The 15515-nt window shown below is 43.2% G+C and overlaps 1 protein-coding gene across 1 annotated transcript; it reads left to right on the top strand.

Moving 5' to 3' along the window:
• Positions 1–1788: 1788 nt before the first annotated feature.
• Positions 1789–15101, top strand: RAB5IF (RAB5 interacting factor). The gene is made up of 4 exons (XM_020998710.2): positions 1789–2098; positions 7937–8040; positions 12663–12792; positions 14542–15101. Exons 1-4 carry the CDS (start codon positions 1985–1987, stop codon positions 14581–14583), a joined length of 390 nt encoding a protein of 129 aa, XP_020854369.1. The 5' UTR covers positions 1789–1984; the 3' UTR covers positions 14584–15101.
• Positions 15102–15515: the final 414 nt, after the last annotated feature.

Genomic DNA, 15515 nt, shown 5'->3' with positions numbered 1-15515 from the left:
AAAGTGGTCACAAAATCTCAAATGGAGAAGAGACTTTGAGATATCATCTAGTCTTCATACCTAGGAAAGAATGTCCCTTAACATATGCTTGACTAGCGTTCATCCGTTCTCTGGAGACCTCCAAAGGCAGGAACTTGCTGTCTCCAGTAGCAAGATAGCAAGCACATTGCTCTAATTCAAAAAAAAAGAAGTGCTTTATGGTTTACCAGAGCCTGCTTCACAATAACCCTGAGAAGAGAGTTGTGTATTTAGGGTTGTGTAAACTTAGGTTGAAGGTTAAGTGTCTGGTTCATGGTCATACACCAAACAAGCCATAGATTTGGGCTTTGAATCTAAATTCCTGACTCCAGATCTTTGTGTGTTTTTGTTTTGTTTTGGAACTAGGCCTGTGACTTGAGATCTTCGGCCTCCTTTCTAGGGATACTGATGGGGCTCATTGGCTTGCCCAGGGTTGTGCCACCAGTCTTCCAGAACAGGAGGCTGGTTCTGTTTGCTAAGCCACACTCTCATCCTTCTTTGTTCACACCTGTGATTTCATTTGATGCGCAGGGTGTAGACAGCTCACATTTACTGCACTGAGAAGACCCAAGACTTCCCACCACCCCTCCCCTCCTTTCCAATAACCTTACTCCCTCTTCCATTTGATGGCTTCTCTAATATGTGGAGACACCAATGATACCCTGTTACCACCCCCACTTCCCTCCCTTTTACCTTTAATATATTCCCCTGGATGTGTGGGGTGGGGAGGAGAGATCTGGGTTTTAGCATTTTCTTTTGATTCCCTGTGTTGCATAGATTAAAGGGTTTTTCCTCTTGTTGCTATTTTTTTTAACTTACAAAAACAAAAATATATTTAAAGAAATACCACATCTGGGGCAGCTAGGTGGCGCAGTGGATAGGGCACCAGTCTTGGATTCAGGGGACCCGAGTTCAAATCCAGCCTCAGACATAAGGAGTACTAGCTGCGTGACCCTGGGCAAGTCACTTAACCCCATTGCCTAACCAAAAAAAAAAACCACATCTAAATATCTTGATACACATTGTAAGAAATGTAAGGACTAAAAGGGTATAAAATTGTGATGTACAGAAAGTTGAAGAGACAGTTTCTGGGTAATCATTTTATTAATGATGCTGGCAATAATAAAAGGGGTCAGTGACAGTGCCAAAGCCCCCTCATGGAGCGGCTCCAGCCCTTGGAAGAGCGGGTGCTCCGGAGGGATTGTCCCCGGGTTCCTTTATAAAACTGCAGGGGGAAGGTGGACTCGACCTCGCGGGTTCCACAGCCCACGTTCTTTCCCGGCTTTGCCACTCACTGCCTAAGGGACCTTGGGTGCTTCCCTCTCCGGGCTACTTTACTCATCTCTAAAATGAGGTTGGACCCTTCTTTTCTGTAAAATACTTCCCACCTCTGAGGGGTTTCTCTAGACTTCTGGCGGGGGAGAGGCAGGCGAGTAGGGAAGCCAGATTCGGGGGTGGGAGCTAAGTTTGAGGAGGCTTTACACACTGCAGGCCCCTACGCCCGAAGGGAATCTGACCCCAACTAGCTAGTCTCTCTCATCCTCTCACTGGTCGCTTCTTGAAATTGGCCCTTTCTTCTTCCCGTAGCGCAGAAATCCACCCCCAGTGGAGTCTGTCACGTGAGCCACGCTCACGCCTTGGGCGACGGAGGGGGGACGGGAAAGGGAGAGGCGGAGCCATCCTCACGAGGTGGTGCACCCTGGTCCCTGATTGGCTGCGTTTGCACGCCAGCGGGAGGACGCTAGGCCTGCTCTCCGCCCTTCTCGCATTTGACCCCCCCCCCTCCACCTCGGATAAGATCGGGCGCACAGCCTGCTTAGTTGAAGGGCGCCTGGACACGGAGCCGGCTGGCCGAGGGCGGGCTTCTGGGCGCTGTGAGAGGGAGGCTCTGCTCCCTGACTCCAGGCCCAGCCCAGCGGTAGGACAGAAGGACGGACGGACTGACGGAAGGACGGCCGGGGGGAGGATGAGCGGCGGGAGGCGGAAAGAGGAGCCGCCGCAGCCGCACCTGGCCAACGGTGCCCCGAAGGGCTCGGCCTGGAGCAAAGCGCTGCGGAGCGACGCGGCCTGGGAGGACAAGGTGCGGGGCCGGCGGGGAGGGGGCCCTGGGGGGGGAGGTGCGTGTGTGCGCGCGCGGCGAGGGGGGGGAACCTGTCACCCCGGTCTAAGGACGCGTGTGCGTGTGTGCTCACACGTGAGTGAGGAGTCTCTGTCACCCTGGTGCCAAGGGCTGAAAGCGTATGTGGTGTGTGTGTGTGTGTGTAGGTACGTGGGGGACCTATCATCCTGAGGTGGAGGGGAAGAGCCACGTGCGGGGTGCGGGTGCCGAGTGTGCAGCGGGATTTGTCTCCCGGTTGCAAGGAGTTAATGTGTGTTTGTGGGGGTAGGGGGGAAGGACAGCACTGTGCACATATGGGTTTGCCGCTGACCTGTTACACTAGGGCAGAGTTCGAAAGCGTGTGTGTGCCTGCCTGTTTGTGAGATGACCTGTCACCCTGGTGAAAAGGCATAGGGAATTATTTTTTTGTATGTTTATTGAGGGCGGAGTGGGGAAGGTTGAGACTCATATTGGACAAGTCACATCACCTCTCAGGGCCTCAGTTTCCCCATTTGCCAAATAAGATAAGGCTGGTTAAGTGAGTGTGCTTGATGATTTATTATAGCTAGCAATTAATGATCGCTAGTATTTATGTAGACAAAAATTTTTAAGTGCTTTACACAGATTATTTCATTTTATCCTCACAACAATCCCCGAGAGGTAGATGCTATTATTATCCTCATTTCACAGATGAGAAAACTTAGGCAAACAGATGATAAGTGACTTGTAAGGGTCACACAACTAGGAAGTGAATAACTTTGGAAAGAGATGGTGAGGGAGATGAGAAGAGGGGGGGATTATGCGTTCAAAAAGGAGGGAGCATACTAAGTGGCCTCTGGGATTTCTTAAAACTCTCAATCTTTTATCCTGTGTTGTATGAATGAGGGGGTGAGAAGACATGTTACATGACCAGGCAAATGTGAGCGTGTTTACTACGTATGTCAACTTGATCACAGAATTTCAGAGTTGGAAGTGACCACATCGTCATCTAGCCCTGCTTGAAGACCTCTCCTTCCCTATCATTCAGTTCCACTTTTGGACGGCACATCATTAGAGAGTTTTGTCTGAGTTTAAGACTAAAGTTGTCTACAATTTCCAACTACTGCTCCTGGTTCAACCCTTTGAGGGGGAGGGAACAACAAACAAATCTAACCTCTCTTTTCTTGAACACAGCTATTGTGCTCCCCCGCAGTTTTTTCCCCTTTGGGTAGAAAGAAATCCCTAGTTCCTTCAGTTCACCCTCATATGTCATGAACTTGAGACCCATCACCATCCTGGTTCCTCTCCTCTGGACACTCTAGTTTATCAATGCCTTTAGATTATACCATCTATAACGGAATAAAATACCCTAGAAGAGGGCATGAATGAAAGAGACTTGTGTGTAAAGACCTTGTTGGGAGGCATGTGAGAGTGTGATTGGACATATGAGAGGTAGAATTTCATCAGTTTTCAAAGCATTAGATAGAAGGCCAGTTATGAGCAGTTGTGTTTATGAGGGAGGGGAAACTGGAAAAGGAGACTGTTACTCTGGTATTAAGTGACAATAAGGAGTTATGTCATGCCTAGTGTCCATGAATGTGTGAAAGATAGTATATGTGTGGGAAGACTTGGGAGTGCGGAGTAGATTGAGAATATGAGAAGAGGGATTCCCTAGGGAACTGTGTGTGAGAGGAGATGCAGCATGGTGTAATATAATGCGATGATTCCTGGGCTAGGGTGGATATCGGAACAATTTGATTCTAGACCTGTCAGTGACTTGAAGGATAGCTATTTCGGGACTTCATTTTTCCATTCTGTAAAATGCAGGGGCAGAATTAGATAATCTTTACAAGCCCTTTCAATCTGATATTTTGTGATTCGGGGGGGGTGTATTTGAAGAATTTAATGTCACCCTGGGAAAGGGATGTGTCTATGTGAGGTGGGGACAGGGACCTCAAAGGACTGAGATCTAGAGTGTAGCTGTGTATGATGTGTTCCGAATCCCCATATCTCATATGCCTTCCTCGAACCACACACACACACACACACACACACACACACACACACATATTGTGCATCTTCCCAGGTGGAAGATAGGTAGGACTATATGTGTCATTAGGTGGAGCAGCAAAGAAAGATATCTAGAGAGAATATTGAGAATAAGCAGTTGAGTGTGTTGAGGTTAGGATTAATATTTCTCCCTTTCTCCAGTCTTCAAAGCTGACAGGGTTGAGGTTGGGGCTAGGGTATGTACCAAGCTGGCCTTTGATTTCATTTCCTTTACTATGTCTGGGACTTTCAGAGCTGGGCTGTGCCATTTTGAGTTTTATATCCATATTCTCTTGATTTTCCTGGACCAATAAAGTCAGGTTCCTCTTCCTTCTTTGGTCCCCATTTCTGACCCTCCCAAGGTTCCACTTGGCTCCGCAGCCCTGGTCTACTGGCCATTACCCTAGGTTTCAGGGTCACTGTATGTCTGTGCCTTTGCCTTGATTATCGGAACTACAGTGACAAGCAGTTAGTTAGGCCTTCCTCTGGCCCAACCTGTGTTCTGCTCACCTATTGCAAAATCTGGAACCACTTGTTTGTTATCTCCTCTTAATAGCATTGGGCAACTTTTTAGATAGCTTGGTGTAAGCAGTGGCTTTTGGACTTAAGTACAGATGAGAAACTAGAAATTTTTCTATACTTCTATAGCAGAACCCTCCTTTTCCATATCTTTAGACATGCTGAGTTTCTTTTATTTATGTTAGTTCTGGCACCTGCCCCCAGTGTCTTTCTGTCCCTTTAATATACGTGTATCATCCCAGGAAGAGAATGATTGTGTTGTACCAAGCAGAGCCTCCATCTAAGGAGCCATCCAGTCAGTTGTCAGGTCTTATCAGTCAGTCCTGACTATTTCCTCTGCTTATCCCCTGTTTAGATCTTTAACTATACTATTGTACTAGCCTTCTCTAATTGGTCTCCTAGCTTCCAGTCTCTTCCCTCTCCAATCCACACTCCTTGAAGTTGTCAAATTGATGTTCCTAAAATGCAAATCTGACCATTTCACTCTGCTCAAAAATGTCTGATGGTTTCTTATTGCCATCTTTCCAGCTCTAAATCTATAATCCTATGATGATCATATATCCTGGGACCTCTGATAGTGGGGAGGAGAGGTAACAAATAGTCAAACCTGGAAATTTGGGGATTGTATTGTTACTTGGTATTAATGTGGGTATCAAGTGAAAAGCACCAGAGAGTAAATTTTTAAGGAGTAATGTGATGAGCAGGGATATGATGAATCTGGCCTATCCATTGTCCATTACAAATGCTTCTAAATGGATTGCTAGCAAATGCATAGCATTTGCTGTGTGAATATTCACAAAGTAAAAATTTCTCCTGTCAAATATATACCTCATGTTAACTTCTTTTTTTTTCCTTAGGCAATTGGGGTTAAGTGACTTGCCCAGGGTCACACAGCTAGTAAGTGTTAAGTGTTTGGTCTGAGGCTGGATTTGAACTCAGGTCCTCCTGACTTCAGGGCTGGTGCTCTATCCACTGCGCCGCCTAGCTGCCCCTCATGTTAACTTCTTGAAACTGGAATAAGCCTTCTATGAAAAGAAACTTGTACTCGAGGAAGTTTGTATCTCGTATTGAACAAATATCAGTACTTTTAATATTGTTGAACCGTTATTGATTTGACCTCATGTTCAAGTTTAACAGTTGTTCCCTTTCTTTTTTAGCCTACCTTATGTATATCTTTGATCTAAACCATGATACAGGTCATTTTGATAGCTTAGGCTGAGTTAACTTCCATAGAGAATTAACCTGATAATGTGGCAATATAATATCCTGCTGGTTGACACTCAGCAGCTGTACAGTTTAGTTCTGTAAAGCTTCATATCTGTACAAGGTATCTAAAGGTCAGATTTCTAGCATTTAAAAGAGTTGACTTGAATAATTTCTCTCCTAAGGCTGGCAAGAGTTTATTAAATGTGTTGCCACCATCCTAGCAGGAATTCATGTTGAATCTAAGCCTTAGGAAACAGTTTTGTTTTGTTTTTTCTTAATCCACTGTTTTCCCCAATGTCATGGGGCAAGTTACTCAACTCTGAGTTGCAAAAAATGTTGGCATTTACAATCTCTAAATTGTGCTTCTAGTTAGTTAATTTAAGATTTTTGTGCTTTGCCTTAATGTTCTCACATGACAACACAATACCAAAATTTGTAAGTCACCCTAAGAGTTGAGAATTGTAATGCCCAATGTCATTGTGCAAGGAAAAATAAAAGTGCTTCAAGTAAACTGAAGGGAAAAAAAAGTAGTATGTTGCCAGTAACAGCAATATTATACAATGATCAATTGTGAATGACTGCTATTCCCGGCAGTGTAGTGATCCGAGACAATTCTGAAGGACCTATGATGAAAAATGCTATCTCCCTCCAGGAAGGAACTGATGGGAGTCTGAATGCAGATAAAGGCATACTATTTTTTTACTTTTTTTTTTTTTGTCTGTTTTCAACATGGCTAAAATGGAAATATGCTTTGCATGACTGCACATGTATAATCTATAGCAAATTGATTGCCTTCTTAATTAAGGAAGGGGAAGGAGAAGGAGGGAGACAATTTGGAACTCAAAATTTAAAATTGTTTTTACATGTAGTTAAGAAAAAAATTTTTTTGAAAGGAAGTAATGTGTTGAAGCTGCTTGTAAAGGCTAAATAACGTACGTGTGTGTGTGTGTGTGTGTTGGTGTGTGTGTGTGTGTGTGTGTGTGTTGGAGGAAACTTGTCTCCCTGGAGTAAAAATACGTGCATGTGTGCACCCATATGAGTCTCTGTCAGGAATATAAATTCATCAGCCTCACTTTTAAAGCTTTCCACAATGCTACTCCCACCTACCTTTCTAATTTTATTTCGTATTACTCCCTTTCATACATACTGCACTCCAAACTGGGCTGCTAGCTTTTCTTCTTAAGGATGTCCCTAATTCACATAAGTGATACCTCACAGCTGGGATGCACTGCCTTTGCCACCTGTGCTTTATAGAATCTTTAGCTTCTTTCATACCATAGCTCAGATTATACCTCCTACACAAGGCCTTTCATAATCTTCTGATATGTCTTCCTCACTAACACTGTCTGTCTCTCTGTCTCAAAATTATTTTGCATATAACTTTGTATTTACTTGTGTATAGTTATATTCTGCTAGTGGAAAGTAAGCTTCTTGAGGGTGGGACATCTTTATATTTCCTGTGCCTAGCCCAATGCTTTCCACATAAACATGTAATAAATTTTTGTTGAATTGAACTGAATCTGCCTAGGTCTTCCCATTCAGTTCTTGATTTATGTGCAAAGACTAGAAGCAGCATGAGATGTATCCATGAGATCCAAATTACTAATATCCTTAAAAATGTTTCTCATGTGCTATATAAAGTTGTCCTTGGCTACTAGGCTATTGACTACATTCCTTTTGTAAACTTTATAAGCAGTCTCAACAAACTACTTCTTAAAAAAAATCTGCTCCTTTGGCTTTCATTTGTACCAGCTCTCTTGGGGGAATAGTTATACAACCTGGATGTTTCCAAGTTTGAAGATTTGCTCCCTCCTCCCCTCAGCAGGAGTGATGTATGATATATGATTGTCAGAGTCATAGATTTAGAGCTTGGAAAGAACCACCTCTTTATTTTGTAGATGAAGAAACTGAGATCCAGAGAGGTACCTGAGGTCCCACAGCAGCAGAAGCAGTGTTGGAAGCCTGGTCATCTCCCATGAAATCAGCATTCTCTCCAGGCTGCCTGCCTGACATATTGCGGGTCAAGAATGTTCAGGCTCTAATTCAACCTATTTGCCTTTTCCACAGGATGAGTTTTTAGATGTGATCTACTGGTTCCGACAGATCATTGCGGTTGTCCTGGGAGTCATTTGGGGAGTGGTGCCACTGAAGGGCTTCGTGGGAATAGCAGTGTAAGTCATGAGTTTCCAACATGTCATGGTCTCCCTTATTGTAAAACCAAGCCCTTGCCTTTCATTGAAACATAGGAGATTCAGAGAATTGTTGTTTTATTTTACAGTGTTTAATGCTTTGCTTTTAGTGTAGAGAGGAATGAACTAAAGCAAGTGCTTGTCACTGGGAGTTGTATTCTTAGAAATTTCAAAATTCTGTCTGAAAGTATTTGTTGAGGTGGTATGGTGCAGTGGAGGGCACACAGTGGAGAGTCAGAAGACCAGAGAGTGAGTCCTGGCTCTTCTGCTTGATAGCTCTGTGATCACATGCAAACTCTTTATCCCCTCAAGACTCTTTTACCTTATCTATAAAATGGGAATAATGCACTATCCATCTCACAGGGTTATTTTAAGAAAAGCAGTTTGTCACCTTTAAAACCCTATACAAATATGAGCTACTATGGTGTCTTTGCCTTGGCAAGGATTCCTTTAGGCCCCTGCTCTGTAAGGAGTTCAAAGTAGAAGAAGTTGTGCCCTCAGAGTGTATTGCTGTGTTGTCATCCCTTGTTATCTGGAGAAAAGTCAGTGGCAGCCCTGCCTCTCAAAGGACTCATGGATAAAGCTGGTCCTGATGTGAGTAGCTCATTTGATTCATGAGCTTCTAAGAGTATGTCCACCTGGCTGTAAGACTGACTTAAAGAAGTGTCTTATCAGCGTTGGGTCTCTGAGGGCAAGGGGACTTTTGAACTATGCCTGTATTTTCTCACTTCATAGGTAATAGAGATTCTCATTCCCCCTCCTGCATCCTGCTGAAAATAATTCCAGTTGATTGCTTGGAGGGGGGGGTAAAACACATCCTGGTTACAGAGCACTGTCATGGCAGTTCATTTCTTTGATCTTTACAGTAGGCCTGTGGTATTGTTATCTTTCACATTTTTCAGAGGAGAAAACTGAGGCTCATGGTCATGGGACCAGTTACATGGTGTAGCTGGACCTGGAACCCAGGCTGTTTGACTACTTTCTTGTGGTTCTTTCCATGGTACCAGGATTCTGCCAACCCAAAATGTCCTCATTATATCAGTTGTCAAGGATCTGTTACTTTCTCAGTGATGCAGATCAAAAACCCTCAGTGACTTGGTAGATGGTCTTCAACAGTTGCAGTGGCAGAAGCATGAAGTGCTCTGTAGCCAGCCTAATTAGTCAGGTCACGGACAGTAGATGTACAGTGTTACTGCTCTGTTCCTAAAACCTTTCCAGCAAGGTAGAATTTGCCCAAGCTCAATCTCTGTTGCATATCTCATTTTCTTCAGGGAACAAGGGCACTTCCATGCTAGGATGAGGCATCACAGTAGGAGCTGAGTGGAAGGAAAGCCTCAAATGTTCCTTCCCTTTCCCTCAAAAAAAGGTGTTTTCAGTCACAAATACTTGTTGATGGAGGGCTGGGCTTAACTTGCATTCTTTTTAGAGCAAGTGTTTCCTCTGCATATACTGTGTGCCTAATCCAGCTCTAGACTTTGTTACATTGTAGAGCCTTCCTTCCCAGTAACTGACTACTGCTACCAGGAACTAACATTTTATTTTTGGATTTGGACCTGTGACTTCATTGGTGTAGAGAAATCTCAAGGAAGAAGTTCCCTCTACTAAGGCAGACTGCAACTGCTCTGTAATTTGTAGTCTTAGAGAGTTGCCTGAGGAGAAGCTAAGGGGCTTCCCGGGATCACAGAGCCAGTGTGTTAGAGGCAGCACTTGAACCTAGGTCTTCCTGACTCCAAGGCTAATTCTTGATCTGCCATGTCATGCTGCTTGGTAACTCATGTTACCAAAAAACATACAGCATCTTTGGGTTTGAGGGTGGTATTAAAGTACTCTTTTAAAAATATATATATGAAAGGTACATATTAACTCTTCACATACTCCAAGCCCTCACTTTCAGTCTCCTTGCCCCATTTAGGCTTTCTGAGGGAGAGAAAGCAAAGCCAGATGAGTGAAAATGCTAAAGAGCAGTGAATTGGCCCTGAGCCCAGTCTTGGAAGAGAGGAGGCAAGAATCTCAGAACAAGAGGAAGTGGCTGATCTTCAGCTATGTGAGGTCAGGTCTCTAGGAAAGGAGATAACTCTGCTGTTAATCCAGGTTCTGTATAAAAATGTCACCAGATATTTATGTAGCACTTTCCAACTGACAGGCACATTATATTATCTCATATCCTTACAACCTAAGTTTAAGTCTTACCTTCCCTGATTTCTGCCATGTGACCTGTGAGTGTGTTTCCTTATCTGTAAAATGAGGATGATAATCCTTGCCCTGCTACTGTGAGAACCAAATTAATTAATGTATGAAAAAAGCACTTTGCAAATGTAAAGGGCTATATTAATGTGAAGTTAAAATGGGTATATTATTGACCCGGCATCATTACCCCTATTTGACAGGTGAGAAAACCGAGACCCCAAGACATGAGTCTTTAGCAAGATAGAGGACTAGAACCTTGTCTTCTGATGTTTAGTGATTCCAGTATTCTTTATATCTTATCGAATGAGTTCAGCTCTAAAAAAATTACTTTTTTTTTTTAAACAAATGATAAGAAACAGCCATAGTGAGTGGAAAGAATTAGCTGTGTAGAAAATAGGCCGTATTTGGGGCAGCTAGGTGGTGCAGTGGATAGAGCTCTGGACTTGGAGTCAGGAGGACCTGAGTTCAAATTTGGCTTCAGACACTTGATACTTACTAGCTGTGTGACCCTGGGCAAGTCGGTTAACCCTGATTGCCTCACCAAGAAGCAAAAACAAAAAAATAAAAAGAGAAAGAAAACAGGCCTATTCTTGACTTTGGTTAGACCAAGTGAGATAATGTTATGTTGCTTTACCTCAAGATACCCTTACCTTGAGTCTTTAATTCTGTCCTGTTCTGCCAGTATATTATACTTACAGGGCACTGACTTGCCCAGAATAGATACTTCACTCCCTTGGTTGGCATCTAGTTTAATATTCTCAGGAAAGGCTATAGGGAATGTTGGGTGGTTAAAAGCAATGTATTTTCTCTCAGCCTGAGCAGGTTTATTATATTGCTTGGCTTTTAGTTCCTGCCTATCACTTCATCTTTTCAACTGGCTTAGTTCAAGGTTTAAGAGGAGGGTTGAGCTCATAAAAATTGCCTTTTAGGTCTGGATCTCCTGGCATTTCTCATTCATCACATCATTAAAATGTTTTTAAGTGAAAATATTTAATCATCTCAGCTCCCTTCAGTCACTTAAGAGCTGAAGTAAGTAATCCTGCTACACTGGAAGGGACTGTGCATCCACTCTTTAGATCTTGCCCATTCCCAGAATGGAGAGATGTAGTCTCATGGCCAAGGTGTTGGGCCATTCTCAAGCTCTGACAGCTCTGTGCTGGGGCTTGGTTTTGTTGTTAGAATGTTCATTCTTAACATGGTGACCAATCAAAGTTCATTCCAAAGCCAGAGCCTTCTTGTTGTCTCTTGAACATGCTAGGTTTACTGTTGTGTTTTCATGCTCACTAGAATTGTCCTTTGTCCTTCCTTCATGAATGGTTCCTTCCCCCCACTTCCTCTCCAGGAATCCTTGCCTTGTTTCATTATTTAGCAACTTCATGTATTTAGGTGCTGTCTTCATATAGACTTAGCTCCTTGAGGGCAGAAACAATGTCATTTTCTATGTATTCCTCAAAGCATATCTGGCATATATAATAATATATATAATATATATGATAATATATATAATAAGCCTCAATAACCTGAAGTGCTTTTGGGTAGATTTTTTTTTCCCCTGTTGCTGAAGCAACTAGGGAAGATTATAAAAGAATAAAACTGATGTCAATAACCATTTGTTGATTGATTGGATGATCTCTCCCATTTTCCACTTAAGGTAAATAATAAAGACACGAATGTCAGTTCCTAGAATGATCGCTGACCCTGATCAATCACCAAAAATTAGATGGACCAGGAGCCTTAACGCTAAACTAGAGTCACTTTGGATGCAGGAATCATGGCCTGACCTTGCTGTCTCCAGTTTGTTTTTTCAATAGGAATGATGTAGGAAATGTGACTGTTTGGTGGCTTTGTGACAGCCTGCAGAAAACCTAACACTGGTAACTCGTGCTCGTTTGGGCGAGGGCATTGGACAGTCCTTCTGAGAGACTGCTTCCATCAGTCATTCTGAGGGATGAACTAAGAAGTGGGGTCAGGGGCTGGAATGCTTCCGTGGGCACTTTCTTTCCTGCTGCTGCTGAGCAACAAGGAAAGTTCGAAAAGAATTAGACCATTCTCTGACCAACACTTGTAAGGAAAAGGTTAGCCCCTTTCTAGCAGTGCCAAGATTTATGGTGTAGAACTCGTGCTCTTTGTATTAGTCCCCTGAGGAGGGGGGAATGGTAACAAGCTAGCTGGGGATGTTTTACTCTTGTTTATTCTGTGAGTAAAATCCCAGAATCTTACCAAGAGTGGACCCTCTTGGCTTGTACCTCAGGTGGTGCCTCTTGCCTGCTGGAGGTCTTGTAAGCAAGGAGGTTTTGAAGTTGTTATAAAGGCCATCTCTAATTTGGAGATGAAGGGAGCTGTTTTTACTAGGTTCTTATAGCATGTTCTTAATTTTCTGAGTTTGTGATGAGGCTTAATGTGTTTTCCCTTTTCAGATTCTGCCTGATCAATGCTGGCATCTTGTACCTCTACTTCAGCAGCTTCCAACAGATCGATGAGGAAGATTATGGTGGGACGTGGGAGCTCACAAAAGAAGGTTTTATGACGTCTTTTGCACTGTTTATGGTAATTATGTTCTCTCTTCAAACAGTTATTTCAATAAATCAGAATCTTTTGTTCTCAAGTTTGGAAAGCTCTCCGAGGTCATCTAGACCAACCCCATCTTCTTGATGGATAAAACTCTTCTAAGAGGAGTCCTTGACAAAATGTCGGATCCACCCTCTCCTCAAACAGCTCTGGAGAGTACGCTACCTTAGAAGGGAGCCGTTAGCCCATTCCGTGGTTAGGCAGCTCTGATTTTAGAATTTCCTCCATACATTAGGCTGAGGTCTGCTGTCCTGCAACTTTGACCCTTTAGTGCCAGTTCTGCCCTCCAGGGCTAAGACGAATAATGCTGATCTCTCTTCCCTTAAAGTGTCTGAAGACCTTGATCTTCTCTCCTCTAAGTCTTCCGCTTATCAGGCTGAAGAATCAGAATTTATTCTAATGACATAGTTTCAGACACTGTCTTTATCTTAGTCCTCCTCAGTTTGTCTATGTCTATCCTAAAATGAGACCTCGGATTTATAAACGGTGTACTCCAGATGTGGTTTGACCAGAGCAGAGAACAGCAGGACTATCATCTTTTCTAAATGCTAGACTCCTGTTTCTGTCACCTAAAGTTGTTAGTTTTGGGGGTACCACATTATATAGACTGACACCACAAGTTATACCATCTCAAAGAGCTGTTTACAATTAATTGTTTACTATGCACATAGTAATTTAGGTTTTTAGGTCCTGGGGTACATACATAGAGTGAGACACATCGTTTCCTCAAGGAGCTTTCATTCAAGTGCTGTATTTGATTTGAGTGCTTCTGATTTCCACCCATTGCAGATTCTCAAAGGCACCTCTTGTGCCCTGTTGGGTCTTGGCTCTCACGCATATGAGTGGCATGAGCTTGACACAGCTTAGACGTGAGGGTTGTCCCCTTCTCCCTTAGTCTGCAGGATTCCAGATGTTAGCCTCTGGAAATGGTCTTGGACTCCCCTTGTGAAATGTTAGCTGACAACTGTGATTCTCTGACTACACCAGCAGCACCTAGTTATCTACCAGGAACAGTATGTGTGGTAGATACTGTGCCACAACTCTCTGCTCCCAGGTGGCTGCTCCCTTTGCTGTTTGATACTGCATCAGCTGCTTGTAATTTTTAAATTTGCTCAGAGAACCCAAGTGACTTCTCTGAAGTCACAGAGGGAGTAAGCAACAGGAGTAGGATTTGAATCCAGGCCCTTGCACTCTAAATCCAGTGCTCTTTCCACTGTAAGGATTGATTTATTCATATCTCATGATGTCATATCCATAATTCTCTTATACACTTAAAATACCCTAACTTGAGTGGAAAGAGTATGCTGAATTTGGGGTCTAAGGACCTCTGTTTAGTTTCTGTCTCAGTCACTTAGGAGTAGTGTGGCTTAAAAGAAATATCCTGACTTCTCTTAGCTTTATCCCAGCTAGGATAACCTGGGCTTCAATCATCCCTTAGAAGGTTGTGATTTAGGGTGATAATGTTTTCAAACACAGCAGGACCTTATTACAAAGAGCTTCTTTGGGTAGTTTGATTTATGTGGTAAAACTGTTCCACCTAGCCAGTTAGAGACATTAGGGCCCGAGTCAGGTCTTCCTTTGATCCCCTGGGAGGGAGTTTTTTTTCACTCTGATACATTGGCTCTACAGGGAACTGAGAGACTGCATACAGCTTGCTCGTCACCACTCATGGAAACCACCTCAAGATTGCTTTGTGGGATTAATTTCTGCTCCTTGTGTCTCCTTTAGGTTGTTTGGATCATCTTTTACACTGCCATCCACTATGACTGACAGGCTGCAGCCCACACCTGCTAGCACTGTTCATTCAAAAGGACATTCTAATCACAGGCCAGAAATGTGCCAGTGGTCAGGGGCATTTCAGCCAGAAGGAGACTGTGATGCCCCATTCTCCCAAACTGAGAATCAGCGTGTTGGTCATCAGTGTTTTATACCAGTGTCGTGTCTTGGAACTTTTAAACAAGCCATCCCTATTTTGAAAACATTACTGAACTGTTCCATCACGACCATATTCCATGCCTTTATTGACTACCCATCACTAATACCTGTTGGCTGAATGGATCTAGTAATTTCATTTACCTTAGGATCTGAATGAAACATTAAATTGTCTCGTCTTCCTCAGCTGTCTATCAGGCACACAATTTTAAAGATATCAATGGCATTTTATGTTTTGAGTTCTTGGACAAAGCATGGCAGAATGTGCGTGGTTCATAATACAGTACATGTCTAATAATAGTTTCCATTGTAGAATGTTTTAAGATAACTTGAATAAATTGAATCTTGTTAACAGATCTCCTAAGCCTTTGATTGAAAGTTTGAGGGGCTATCAGTGTAGCTCTTTGCTTTGTGTCTGCAGACAGCATTTACCTGGCCCAGGGTTGTCCAGCTGACTCAGCCTTTGCCTTCACCTACTGTGCCTCAGGCCTTCCTCTTTACACTTAGCACTCAGCCAGGTCTAGGCTATATCTCTTAACCTCTGAAGTGTTATGTAGTGGGAACTTAGGTGCTGTTTTATCCAGCACCTTCATTTTACACAGGAGGAAACTGAAGTTCAGACAAGTGACTTGCTTAAGGTTATATAGCCAGTTAGTGGAAGAGGCAGGACCAGTACCCAGTTTGCTTGCCTCCTGGGCCAGCGTTTTTCTCACCTATACATCCTTTTTTTTTTTTTGGCTAGGCATTGGGGTTAAGTGACTTTCCCAGAG

This window comes from Phascolarctos cinereus, unplaced genomic scaffold (assembly GCF_003287225.1).
Source record: "Phascolarctos cinereus isolate Bilbo 61053 unplaced genomic scaffold, phaCin_HiC Scaffold_2;HRSCAF=192, whole genome shotgun sequence".
In the NCBI taxonomy this organism is placed as follows: Eukaryota; Metazoa; Chordata; class Mammalia; order Diprotodontia; family Phascolarctidae; genus Phascolarctos; species Phascolarctos cinereus.
This window is presented reverse-complemented; position numbering and strand designations above follow the sequence as displayed.